Source organism: Dendropsophus ebraccatus, chromosome 5 (genome assembly GCF_027789765.1).
Source record: "Dendropsophus ebraccatus isolate aDenEbr1 chromosome 5, aDenEbr1.pat, whole genome shotgun sequence".
Taxonomy (NCBI): Eukaryota; Metazoa; Chordata; class Amphibia; order Anura; family Hylidae; genus Dendropsophus; species Dendropsophus ebraccatus.
In genome coordinates this window covers 104,060,918-104,074,519 of record NC_091458.1, presented here as the reverse complement: position 1 = coordinate 104,074,519, position 13,602 = coordinate 104,060,918, and the positions used below count along the sequence as shown (strand labels likewise).

The following is a 13,602-nucleotide window of genomic DNA, read 5'->3' as shown; positions in this document are numbered from 1 at the left end:
TTGCGGCCGGATACGTACGGACCGCGAACTTACGCCCGTAGCGTACTTACGCTTCCCGAGCGCTCTTTGTAGCGATCTAACAGTGGTCTTTTACTTGGAAATCTTCGCCTAGCCCCGGACACCCCACAGAACCTTTTGGATCGGAACAAAAAGCTGGCAAAATGAAGAAATCACCACTACGTACGGGACCGCATGTTACGCTACGGGCGTAAGTTACGGCATTTCCGTCCCGAAATAATGGTCTGGTTCATTTCTTACGGCGCCGCATACGATCCGGGCGTAAGTTCGTACATAGTGTGAACTGTGCGCCCGTAGATCGTATACTTTACATTGTACGCAAACTACGTAAGTTTCCAGACGCTTATTCACGGAACGCGCTACGGCCGGAAACTTACGTAGTGTGAACGTAGCCTTTGGCAGTAAAAAAAATGGAAAATTAAAATTTTCAAATAATATATACGTTTAGATTAAAGTTTCTCATTTTCAAAAGGAAAATGAGAGAAAGCACCCCAAAATTTGTAATGCAAAATTTGAGTACAACGATACCCCATGTGTGGGCGTAAACCACTGTATGGGCACACAGCAGGGCTCAGAAGGAAGGGAGCGCCAATTAGCTTTTCCAATGCAGATTTTGCTGAAGAAGTTTCTGAGCGCCAGGTGCGTTTGCAGTGCCCCTGTAGCAGAGAGAAAACCCCCCATAAGTCACCCCATTTTGGAAAGTGCACCCCTCAAAGAATTCATCTTGGTGTGAGGTGAGCATTTTGACCCCACAGGTATTACAGGAAAGTATTTAAAAGAAGACAGTAAAAATGAAAAACTCGAATTCTTCCAATAATATGTTCGTTTAGTTTGAAATTTCTCAATTTCACGAGGAACAAGAGAAAAAAGTACCCCAAAATTTGTATTGCAGGTTCTCTTGAGTACAACGGTACCCCATATGTGGGTGTAAACCACTGTATGGGCACACAGCGGGGCTCAGAAGGAAGGGAGCACCAATTAGCTTTTCCAATGCAGATTTTGCTGAAGAAGTTTGAGCGCCAGGTGCGTTTGCAGTGCCCCTGTAGTGTCAGCAGAGAGAAAAACCCCCATAAGTCACCCCATTTTGGAAAGTGCACCCCTCAAAGAATTCATCTAGGTGTGAGGTGAGCATTTTGACCCCACAGGTATTACAGGAAAGTATTTAAAAGAAGACAGTAAAAATGAAAAACTCGAATTTTTCCAATAATATGTTTGTTTAGTTTGAAATTTTTCAATTTCACGGGGAACAAGAGAAAAAAAGTACCCCAAAATTTGTAACGCAGGTTCTCTTGAGTACAACGGTACCCCATATGTGGGCGTAAACCACTGTATGGGCACACAGCGGGGCTCAGAAGGAAAGGAGCGCCAATTAGCTTTTTCAATGCAGATTTTGCTGAAGAAGTTTCTGAGCGTCAGGTCCGTTTGCAGAGCCCCTGTAAAGCCAGCAGAGTAAAATCTCCCAATAAGTCACTCCATTTTGGAAAGTACACCCCTCAGAGAATTCATTTTGGGGTGTGGTGACCATTTTTACCCCACAGGTATTGGAGGAAAGTATTCAAAATAAGACAGTAAAAATGAAAAACTAAAATTTTTCCAATACTATGTTGGTTTAGTTTGAAATTTCTCAATTTGACGAGGAACAGGAGAGAAAACGTACCCCAAAATCTGTAACTCAGGTTCTCCTGAGTAAAACGGTACCCCATATGTGGGCGTAAACCACTGTATGGGCACACAGCGGGGCTCAGAAGGAAAGGAGCGCCAATTTGCTGGAGCAAAACTGCAGCTAGTAATGGTTATTAGAATAGCGCAGTTACTAAAATAAAATAAAAAAAATGAGATTACAGGTAATGTGGGGTGGTTACGGGCAACCTGGGGTGGTTATGGGCAACCTGAGGTAGTTACAGGTAATCTGGGGTAGTTACGGACAACATGGGGTGGTCACGGGCAACCTGCTGTGGTTACGGCAACCTGGGGTGGTTACGGGCAACCTGCAGTGCTTACAGACAATCTGGGGTGGTTACGGGCAACGTGGGGTGGTTACGGGCAATGTGGGGTGGTTAGAGATAAACTGAAGTGCTTATAGGTAATCTCGGGGGGGTACCTGTAATCTGGCATGGTTACCGCAATCTGGAGAGGGTCATTGGCAATTTGGGGTGGTCAGAGGCAACATGCAGTGGTCAGAGGCAACCTGCGGTGGTCGGAGGAAACCTGCGGTGGTCAGAGGCAACCTGCGGTGGTCAGAGGCGACGTGGCGTGATCAGAGGCGACGTGGCGTGGTCAGAGGCGACGTGACGTGGTCAGAGGCAACGTGGGGTGGTTACAGGCAACCTGCTGTAATCTGCGGGTGGTTACGGGCAACGTGGGGTGGTTACGGGCAACCTGCAGTGTTTACAGACAATCTGGGGTGGATACGGGCAACGTGGTGTGGTTACGGATAAACTGAAGTTCTTATAGGCAATCTGGGGTGGATACCTGTAATCTGGCATGGGCACCGCAATCTGGGGGGGGGCAGCGGCAACGTGGCGTGGTCAGAGGCAACGTGGCGTGGTCAGAGGCAACGTGGCGTGGTCAGAGGCAACGTGGCGTGGTCAGAGGCAACGTGCGGTGGTCAGAGGCAACGTGCGGTGGTCAGAGGCAACGTGCGGTGGTCAGATGCAACGTGCGGTGGTCAGAGGCATCGTGGCGTGGTCAGAGGCAACGTGCATTGGTTACGTGCAATCTGGGGGGTTACATGTAATCTGGCGTGATTACAGGAAACCTGGGGGGGTTATGTGCAACCTGGAAGGGTTACAGACAATCTGGGATTGTTACTGCTAAACTGAAGTGCCTATAGGTACTCTGGGGTTGGTAAATGTAATTTGGGGTGGTTACGGGCAATGTGCAGTGGTTACGGGCAATATGCAGTGGTTACGGGCAATGTGCGGGGGTTACGGGCAACGTGCGGTGGTTACGGGCAACGTGCGGTGGTTACGGGCAGCGTGCGGTGGTTACGGGCAGCGTGCGGTGGTAACGGGCAGCGTGCGGTGGTAACGGGCAGCGTGCGGTGGTTACGGGCAGCGTGCGGTGGTTACGGGCAGCGTGCGGTGGTTACGGGCAACGTGCGGTGGTTACGGGCAACGTGCGGTGGTTACGGGTAATCTGGGGTAGGGTTAGGGGTAATTTGGGAGTAAACTGCAATTATTACTATAATAAAAAGTGTGTGTTTTATTGTTTTGTATGTTTGCCACTTTTTGTACTTTACACATTCATTTTCACTGTATTACTATGATTACTGTGATATTTTCTATCACAGTAATCATAGTTCAGTGACAGAGACCAAATTGGTCTCTGTCACTTTAAATTTTCCAGAGTTGGCTGGTTGTGAAGCGCATGCGCACTTCATAACCAGCCAGGACGTCGAGGAGGACGGAGCTCCAGGATCAGGTGAGTATATGGGGAAGGGGGGGGGGACGGGGGTGACAGGGGGGGTGGGGGGCTACTTGGGGGGTGGGGGGACATCACTTTTTATCCCCTGTCACCAATCATTTATGGTGACAGGGGATAAAAAGTGCCGGCGGCACATGGTACAAGCGATCAGCGGTATATAGTATATACCGCTGATCGCTTGTACCGGGACCCCACAGGGGGGTCCCTGATGACTGCCCCATACTCTCCGCTACCTCCGGTGGCGGAGAGCATGGGGCTTTCATTCATTTAAACTTTTCCATCCCTGCGAACAAACATCGTTTGTTCGCAGGGATGGCGGCGGCCATCTTGGAAATGATGGCCGCCGGGGGAGGGGGGTTAGTGATTCCCTACTAGGGGGGGCTGATCTGGGGTCTGAGGGGACACTTATTTCATCTCCCCCCGCCGTGGGGGAGATGAAAAGCAGCGGCGGCACCGGTAATCCCCTTTACCGACGGCCGCCGCTATAACGTTAATAGCGGCGATCGTCGGTAAGGGGGGGGGGTGCCGGGACTGACCCCACACACTGCCCCAACCCCTCAGCTACCTCCGGTAGCTGGGGGGATGGGGTGGGGGCCGTCCCGGCCCCGCAGCCTTATTCTCTGCCATCGCCGTAAAAAGCTGATGGCAGCAGAATAAGGACCCTTAGTGACCGCCGTAAAAAGCCGTATCGGCGGTCACTAAGGGGTTAAGCGATCTGGTAATGTGACTTCAGTTTGTTTCCTAAAGGCCGCCATACACATAAACATACACATCGGAAAAACGTACCAATTTTGGCGGGTATGGCCAACTGTCCAATGTGTAACGCTGTTTCCTGGTCCTCAGGGACCTCCATTTCCAGGTCTTTTTGTTCTTAGTGGGGTACATGACCACTCCTTTTCATTCAGAACACATGAATGCTTAGCTGCACTGAACGTTCATGTGTATCGGGGGAAATGGGACAGGTAGCTGTGACATATTGTTTAAACCAAGTTTTTATGTTAAACATATTTTTTAAGAATTATTGGTGATGTTTTTTCTTCGAATTTCCCATTTAACTATCCATATTATAAAATAACATTTAAAATGTTAATATTGTCTTCCTCATTATTACAGACAGAATTACAGTGTAATATGACACCAGTATATACATAAGATAGGATCCAGTTATTTACAATACCTGATGTCTAGAGCTCAGCCTCCTCTCACTGCATGCTGACCACTGCATAGGTCACACAGCATGCCTACAAAATTCTCCCATAGAAGTCAATAGGGTCAACTCCAGTCTATTGAGCGTATGTCCATGGGGCAGCTTAGGCAAGATGGCAGACCCCATAATAATGTACTTAAAAATTATGTTAAAAAATTACATTCAGAAAACAGATTAGAAAAAAGGACATTTTTAGTTTATGACTCAATTAAGAAAAAGTATAGGTGATATATTCACTTTAAGAGTAAGCGACAACATTTTAAAAGCAACTATGTATATTAAAATAGTTTTTTGATCTGTAAAATCATAGTTTGGCTATGTTCACAGAAAGTTTTTTAAGCTCCGTTTAACCCCTTAGCGACCCATTACGTATCTGATACGTCATGGTGCCGCGGGGGGGTGTTCAGAGCGGCGCTGATCCCGGCTGACATGTGCAGCCGGGCAGTGCCTCTATTAGCCGGCGCGGGTCCCGTTGCTGTGCCGGCTAATTAAGCCTCTAAGTGCAGCTGTCAAACCTGACAGCTGTACTTAGATGCTATGCTCTCCCTGTCCCTGGTGTCTAGTGGGACGGATCGCCCCCCCGCGATGCGATCGCGGAGGGGAGATCCGTTCTTCTGCCTGTGCCGGGCCTCAGCGTCAAAATGACGCTGATCCCGGCTCGGCAATAGATTGCTATGGCCTGCAGCAGGCCATAGCAATCTATGACCGATCTGATGGATCTTTGCTGTGTATATACACAGCATTGATCTCTATGAGAGATTAGTGCTGTCTATATACAAGTCCCCCAAGGGGACTTCTAGTTAAAGTAAAAATAAAAGTAAAAATGTTTTTTTATTAATAAAAAATCCCCTCCCCCATTAAAAGTCCAAAGCTATAAGCCTGGGAACAGAGTGATTTTAAGGAACATATATTTAATAACAATGGTTTGAATTTTTTACAAGCCATCAGATACAAGAAAAGTTATACATGTTACATATCGTTGTAATCGTAACGACTTGAGGAACATGCATAACAAGTCAGTTTTACCATAGGGCGAACGGAGTAAATGCAAAACTCCCCGAAATCAAAACAAATTCCTTTTTTTTTCAATTTGACAGCGCAAATTATTTTTTTCCAGTTTCGCAGCATATGTTATGGAAAAATAATGCCTGTCATTGCAAAGTACAATTGGTTTTGCAAAAAATAAGGGCTCATGTGGGTCTCTAGGTAAAAAAATGCAAGCGGAAAAAGCAAAAGTGCAAAAACGAAAATTGGCTTTGACCTTAAGGGGTTAAAATGACGTTCATTATTTTTGAGTCTAAAATAACAGACGTCATTTAGCTGTCTGGCCTCCCCTTAGTGCAATGACTGGTGTTTGTACATTATTCTACTTTGGGTTACTAATTGCCCTTTGGGTGCGGCTTAATTGAAAAGTCCATTGAATTTAATAGTAAAAACGGAGAGAACGGTGACAAAAGAAAAAACTGTGTGTGAACAACTAATAAAAAATGTCCGCTGTTTGCAAAAGACATCTGAAAATAATGATCATGTTCATTATTTTCACATCCGCGGTAAAAACGTCCGTTATCCAATGCATTGTGTGTATTTGAACGTTTGTCTTTCCATTGACTTCAATGCATTGCCATTGCATTGCGGCAAAAACAAACGTTATTTTAAATATCAAATTCGGACGCCTTTTCTCTGTTTTTGTTGTGTGATCATAGCCAGTAACAGGTTTAAAGAAGCACTAGAAGTTATTATGCTGTTTTTTGCCCATATCATGCTATAATCATAGATGCCTCATCACCCTCTCTCTGCAAAGCCAGATGTATCATGGGAAATTTAGGCAACATTAGAAAATAATGTTGCATACATTAGATCTACATGGCTTAGCTAGATAGATTTACCCTGAGAAAATGGATAACGGGTACCTCTCATTTGGATTGGGTGGCAGAGTTCTCATTTAAAAAGTACCTCTTACATTTGGATGCTGCAGCAGAATACTGGTCTGTAGTCCGCTCCTAAAGCAAACGGTATATGGAACTGCCGGAAGCCCCATAGACTTAAGTGGGTAATCTTAGTGTGTTAAAATGGAAGTCTGTTGTGCTTCCGGCACTTCCATAAAACGTTTGCTTTAGGAGCAGACTACAGACGTGCTGGGAGTTTTAAAGGGTATTTTGCTGTAGGATCCAAATAAAAAGGTACTTTTTAAATGAGAGAACAGGAATGGGAGGGCGATAGATGGAAAGCACACTAGACATATAACACGTATACATACCAACATTCTGAAACAAAGCACAGTGCATTTTAAAGTGGTTTACAGAGCTCTATTCTCACACTGCACAAAAAGCTGAGATTTTATAGCAGGTGCTGTGTAGTTTGAAAACCAAGGTATCTCCTATTCGGCACATAGGACATTCAATGCAAAGGTGGAAATCACAGCCATTTCTTGAGAAGTTCCTCTCTTGCTTTACCCCCAATTTCCATATAAATGAACAAGGTGCTACATTTGGAAAAACATTAGCTCTGTTTTAAATCGGCTTTTGTGGATTGCACTCACTAAGGTAGAGCGCCAGAGATTCCTGTAAGTTCCTTTACTCTTATTTTACAACCTAGCAGGCATGGCTTTTCAGTATCTGTCTTGAGAGAAGTGGTGTCCTGCTGAGAGACTCCCGACACAATGGTTTTTAGAGAGGAAAGTGTCCTTTGGTTGTGAATTCCATAGCTGGTGTATTGGGTGATACTAAGCAACTCATCCTGTCTCCTGCGTGTGACATCAGACTGAAGGCTTCCTGGGTCACTTGCAGGATTTCTTTCTTTGTACACTGAAAGTGTTTATTGTGAATTTACACATCTGTGTGAGAAATCTTTCTTGCCAGAATTTCCATTGAATCTCCTCATACAAAAGCAGGAAGTCTTCCTGCTCTCACCAGAAATCACCCAATCCTGTTCTGGTAAGGCACAAAGTTGCAAGCATAAAGTATTGTATTTTTCAGCGCATAAGACGACCCCCAATTTTTCCAGTTAACATATAGAGTTTGGGATACACTCACAGTATAAGACTACCCCTCTTCCAATGCAAATAAAATAAAATTAATAAAAAACATCAGACAGCAGCGATATCTGAGAGGCAGAGAAGGGGTTACAATTATACCAGAAAGATACAAGGGCGGGCCAGACCGGTGAAAGAGGGGTTATTTTCTGAGCACAGAGCCACTCTACCGTATTGTTTTTTCTATATCTCGGATGCCTGCAGCTTGCTCTGCCCTTCATATGGTCGCCGCATGTGGTGGGGATGCAGCCTTTTTGAGCTCCCCCCACCACCGTATGCGGCAACCGTAGATTCTCCTGTCCAGTTCCCAAGTTTTTCAGCACCCGCCCTATAAGACGACAATCAACTTTTGAGAAGATTTTCCTGGGTTAAAAAGTAGTCTTATACGCAGAAAACACTACAATAAATATATGGTCAGAATTAAAGGAGAAGTCCGGCGAAAATTTTTATTAAAGTATTGTATTGCCCCTCAAAAGTTATACAAATCACCAATATACACTTATTACAGGAAATGCTTATAAAATGCTTTTTTTCCCTGCACTTACTACTACATCAAGGCTTCACTTCCTGGATAAAATGGTGATGTCACGACCCGACTCCCAGAGATGTGCGGACTGTGGCTGCTGGAGAGGATGATGCCAGGGGGACACTGAGGGACTCAGGGCACTGGAGGAACACTGAGCATCCCTCTGCCATCATCCTCTCCAGCAGCCACAGCCCGCACAGCTCTGGGGGCAATACAATACTTTAATAAAAATTTTCACTGGACTTCTCCTTTAAGATATCACCTTTATCAGCTACTGTTAGGAGAGCTGATGTTGGCTTATGACCTGACTTCTTGTATTAACTTTTTCTACTAATATATTGGTTACTGAACATATATTCCTATGCTGTAACTTATGAAGGGTCTTTGACATAAAAAAAACAACAAAAAACAGCTCATCTGGGCTGAATGGTGCATAACCTCCACTCCTAACATTACACAGTAGTTAAGACATCCACGGTCAATAATATTACTAGTAAAAATAAAATACTTTTATTGTACATGTTGTACTTATTAGTTTGTATAATTTGTTTGGATAGTTCATCCCTGACCTGTGGAAGTTTTGCTGTATTCTGATACCAGGCTGATGCGTTTCACAGCACTGTGCTGATGGAGCACCACTTGAGCTCTGCTCTTTGTTAGGGATTTCAGCTGTGAATAGAATAAGAGACAATTGTCCCAAAACAGTTTCCTGTAGTGCAGCCGTATAGAGTGAAACATTACAAGCTGCCACTGCACATTCTAACATTTGTCTGACTCTGTCCTCATTACTAGTTATTATGGATTGTACTGGGATAACAAGACAAGTGCAATGCCATATTCTAGACACACACCTACCAGCAATGCTGTACTGAGCATGACCTCAATTAAATTATGTTACCATCCATCAAGCTGACCTTTATATGTGTTTTGTGGCTTGTACGCATACTAACAGGCCACAGTAAAGGCATTTCAGGGCCTTTCATGATTAACTGCAATTCCTTTTAACTTGTCATGTACATTTATGTTAACAAAGATAGCTCACTTACCCAACATACATTAGTTTGTTAGCAGGATCCAAAGACCATCATGTTGATGGTGGGGAGCCACCTGCCAATGCTAATGTGTCAGACATCTTAAACCAACTCCCAGCTATGTGGCAGTATAGGCATCTGCTGTGTGGTTGTGTATGCATAACCATAGTAATAGCTTTCCTGTTCAGGTTATGTGTTGTGTGCACCTGAAGTACTCAGATACTATTATAATATACTGGAGTACTCAGATACCCATTATAATATAAATCCTATGTATGTGGTGCAATGCGGAGGTAAGCTGGAAGACACTAGACACAAACCTAACCATGTTGTTACATTGATATACTATCCATGATTGCATTCTACTATGTTCTGTCTAACCATACGATTTCTCTTGCAGGAGTCTTCTATTTAGAGACTACTAAACAATGGATTCACAATATGAGATGCTTTTAAGACCCTTCTTCAGTGACATCTACAGTCACACTCCATCTTTTTTGTGATACATCTTGTTGAGAATCACCATTAAATGAGTGGTGGTACACTGGGATCTCATTTCATGTCCCCGACTTTCTCTTTTGGTCATGACAGAGCTGTTACATAATAAATAAGCAGTTACTTCTCAGTGGCTTTGTATGAAGAAAGTGAATACACTAAAACAACCAGAACACCTCTACTTCCTCCAAAGTGTATAGGAGGCACGCATATGTTGAGCATTACCAGGAAGCCTCATTGGTTTGTATTAATGTTCTAAGTAATCTCACTGTCCTTTGTGTCCTATTACATCACGTATATCTTTTTAGAGCTATTTTACAGAATATATTGCTGAATTGTCTCAACAACAATTCTAGTGTTCTTCTATGGTATGACTGGAAGATACATAGGTGCTGTAGGGATGGATCCCATGGCAATCTATAGTCTGCTGTGGAGAAATGTGTGGACAGGAGAACAAGAAAACAGAAATGCTAAAAGAGTGCTGGAAACTTTTACTTATTACTTACTTATTTTTTTATTTTCCCTCTACATTACATACATTAACAATATGTGTTTTGAATCTGTTTTGGATTTTATGTGATTTGTATATTTTTATTAGTTTTTTAAACAATGAAACAAGTTTGTGTTTTTAGTTTGTAAACATTGATTTGAGTAACGATAAATCATTTATTTATTTGGAGACCAATGAGACTGGATTTCTTTCCATAGTATCATGACTCCAACTCCTGTTGCAACCTCAGTTTTTATACATTATTCTAAAAGTTTTTATACAGATTTTTTTTTATCTCAATAAAATATATTTAATTAAAATTTAAGACAATGCAGTATTTTTTTCTGTAAAATATTTGTGACAATATTTTCTTTTTCAATGAGGCTATAATGCAATAGAAACATCTATGTTATAAATTAGATGTATGGCAATATTAGGATTTAAGCTGCCCATTCATTGAGGATTTAAGACAACTGTTTCCTGAATGTTTTGTTTTTTTCACCTTATTTGACCAAAATATTTGCAGATTTTTGACATCTTGCTCCAAGCTCCCTAAGTGGGCAGAATTGGAACAAAGTGGGCATGGTGACACACAAATAAGGGGGTGGCATCATAGGCATGCCTATTTTCTGCAATTTACACCTGCAAACAGGCGTAAAATTATAACTAAAATATATACTTTCTGTTTAGTAACCTCTTGCTGCCTATTTGCCATTTATTGGCCCCTTTAGTTCCTTTCTGTGACAGAGGAGTGGCAAATGACTGAGAAATGGGAAATACCCACCAGGATACTAAATGAAGCTAAAAGGGTTCAGAAGATTGTTAGATGGCAAATATGAATCCCAAAGGTGGTAATAAATTGTATGAAATTCATTACCATATAGCATGCAAGCATAAGTAACAAAGGCCCACGTATATATCTAGAAACAATAGAGTAGGGGCAATTTTTGCATCAAGAAGCCCAAGACTGACCCTGCATTTGTCTTAAAGGGAACCTGTCACCATGCAAATGCTAATCAGTCTGTTGGCTGCAGGTTATAGAGCAGGAAGAGCTGATCAGATATATATATATATATATATATATATATATATTTGGACCTTTCATTGAAATCTCTGCTCATTCCAGGCTTAAAAGTCCAGTGGGTGCATATATATTTACATCCAGCCCCAGCCCTTACTCTACCACCTGTAATGCACGCCCATATACACTGCATATACATTACATCCTGCCCCAGCCCTTACACTACCACCTGTGCAGCATGCCCATAAACTACATATACACTACATCCTGCCCCAGCCCTTACACTACCACCTGTGAAGCACGCCCATACACTACATATACATTACATCCAGCCGCAGCCCTTACACTACCACCTGTAATGCACGCCCATATACACTACATATACATTACATCCTGCCCCAGCCCTTACACTACCACCTGAGAAGCATGCCCATATACACTACATATACATTACATCCAAACCCAGCCCTTACACTACTACCTGTGAAGCACGCCCATATACACTACATATACATTACATCCTGACCCAGCCCTTACACTACTACCTGTGAAGCACGCCCATATACACAACATATACATTACATCCTGCCCCAGCCCTTACACTACCACCTGTGAAGCACGCCCATACACTACATATACATTACATCCAGCCCCAGCCCTTACACTACCACCTGTGAAGCACGCCCATACACTACATATACATTACATCCAGCCCCAGCCCTTACACTACCACCTGTAATGCACGCCCATATACACTACATATACATTACATCCTGCCCCAGCCCTTACACTACCACCTGAGAAGCATGCCCATATACACTACATATACATTACATCCAGACCCAGCCCTTACACTACTACCTGTGAAGCACGCCCATATACACTACATATACATTACATCCTGACCCAGCCCTTACACTACTACCTGTGAAGCACGCCCATATACACAACATATACATTACATCCTGCCCCAGCCCTTACACTACTACCTGTGAAGCACGCCCATATACACTACATATACATTACATCCTGCCCCAGCCCTTACACTACCACCTGAGAAGCATGCCCATATACACTACATATACATTACATCCAGACCCAGCCCTTACACTACTACCTGTGAAGCACGCCCATATACACTACATATACATTACATCCTGACCCAGCCCTTACACTACCACCTGTGAAGCACGCCAATATACACTACATATACATTACATCCAGACCCAGCCCTTACACTACTACCTGTGAAGCACGCCCATATACACTACATATACATTACATCCTGACCCAGCCCTTACACTACTACCTGTGAAGCACGCCCATATACACAACATATACATTACATCCTGCCCCAGCCCTTACACTACCACCTGAGAAGCATGCCCATATACACTACATATACATTACATCCAGACCCAGCCCTTACACTACTACCTGTGAAGCACGCCCATATACACTACATATACATTACATCCTGACCCAGCCCTTACACTACTACCTGTGAAGCACGCCCATATACAACATATACATTACATCCTGCCCCAGCCCTTACACTACTACCTGTGAAGCATGCCCATACACTACATATACATTACATCCTGACCCAGCCCTTACACTACTACCTGTGAAGCACGCCCATATACACTACATATACATTACATCCTGACCCAGCCCTTACACTACCACCTGTGAAGCATGCCCATATACACTGCATATACATTACATCCTGCCCCAGCCCTTACACTACTACCTGTGAAGCACGCCAATATACACTACATATACATTACATCCTGACCCAGCCCTTACACTACCACCTGTGAAGCACGCCCATACACTACATATACATTACATCCAGCCCCAGCTCTTACACTACCACCTGTAACGCACGCCCATATACACTACATATACATTACATCCAGACCCAGCCCTTACACTACTACCTGTGAAGCACGCCCATATACACAACATATACATTACATCCTGACCCAGCCCTTACACTACTACCTGTGAAGCACGCCCATATACACAACATATACATTACATCCTGACCCAGCCCTTACACTACTACCTGTGAAGCACGCCCATATACACAACATATACATTACATCCTGACCCAGCCCTTACACTACTACCTGTGAAGCACGCCCATATACACAACATATACATTACATCCTGACCCAGCCCTTACACTACTACCTGTGAAGCACGCCCATATACACTGCATATACATTACATCCAGACCCAGCCCTTACACTACTACCTGTGAAGCACGCCAATATACACTACATATACATTACATCCTGCCCCAGCCCTTACACTACCACCTGTGAAGCACGCCCATACACTACATATAC

At 43.6% G+C, this 13,602-nt stretch overlaps 1 protein-coding gene across 1 annotated transcript in view; it reads left to right on the top strand.

Moving 5' to 3' along the window:
- TSGA10 (testis specific 10) overlaps positions 1 to 10,323 on the top strand; it is a 52,000-nt gene extending 41,677 nt beyond the window's left edge. The window contains exon 20 of the mRNA XM_069972398.1: positions 9,640 to 10,323. Within this exon, the coding sequence (XP_069828499.1) occupies positions 9,640 to 9,664 (25 nt within the window). The 3' untranslated portion in view covers positions 9,665 to 10,323. The remainder of the gene's footprint in view (positions 1 to 9,639) is intronic.
- The last annotated feature ends 3,279 nt before the right edge of the window (positions 10,324 to 13,602 follow it).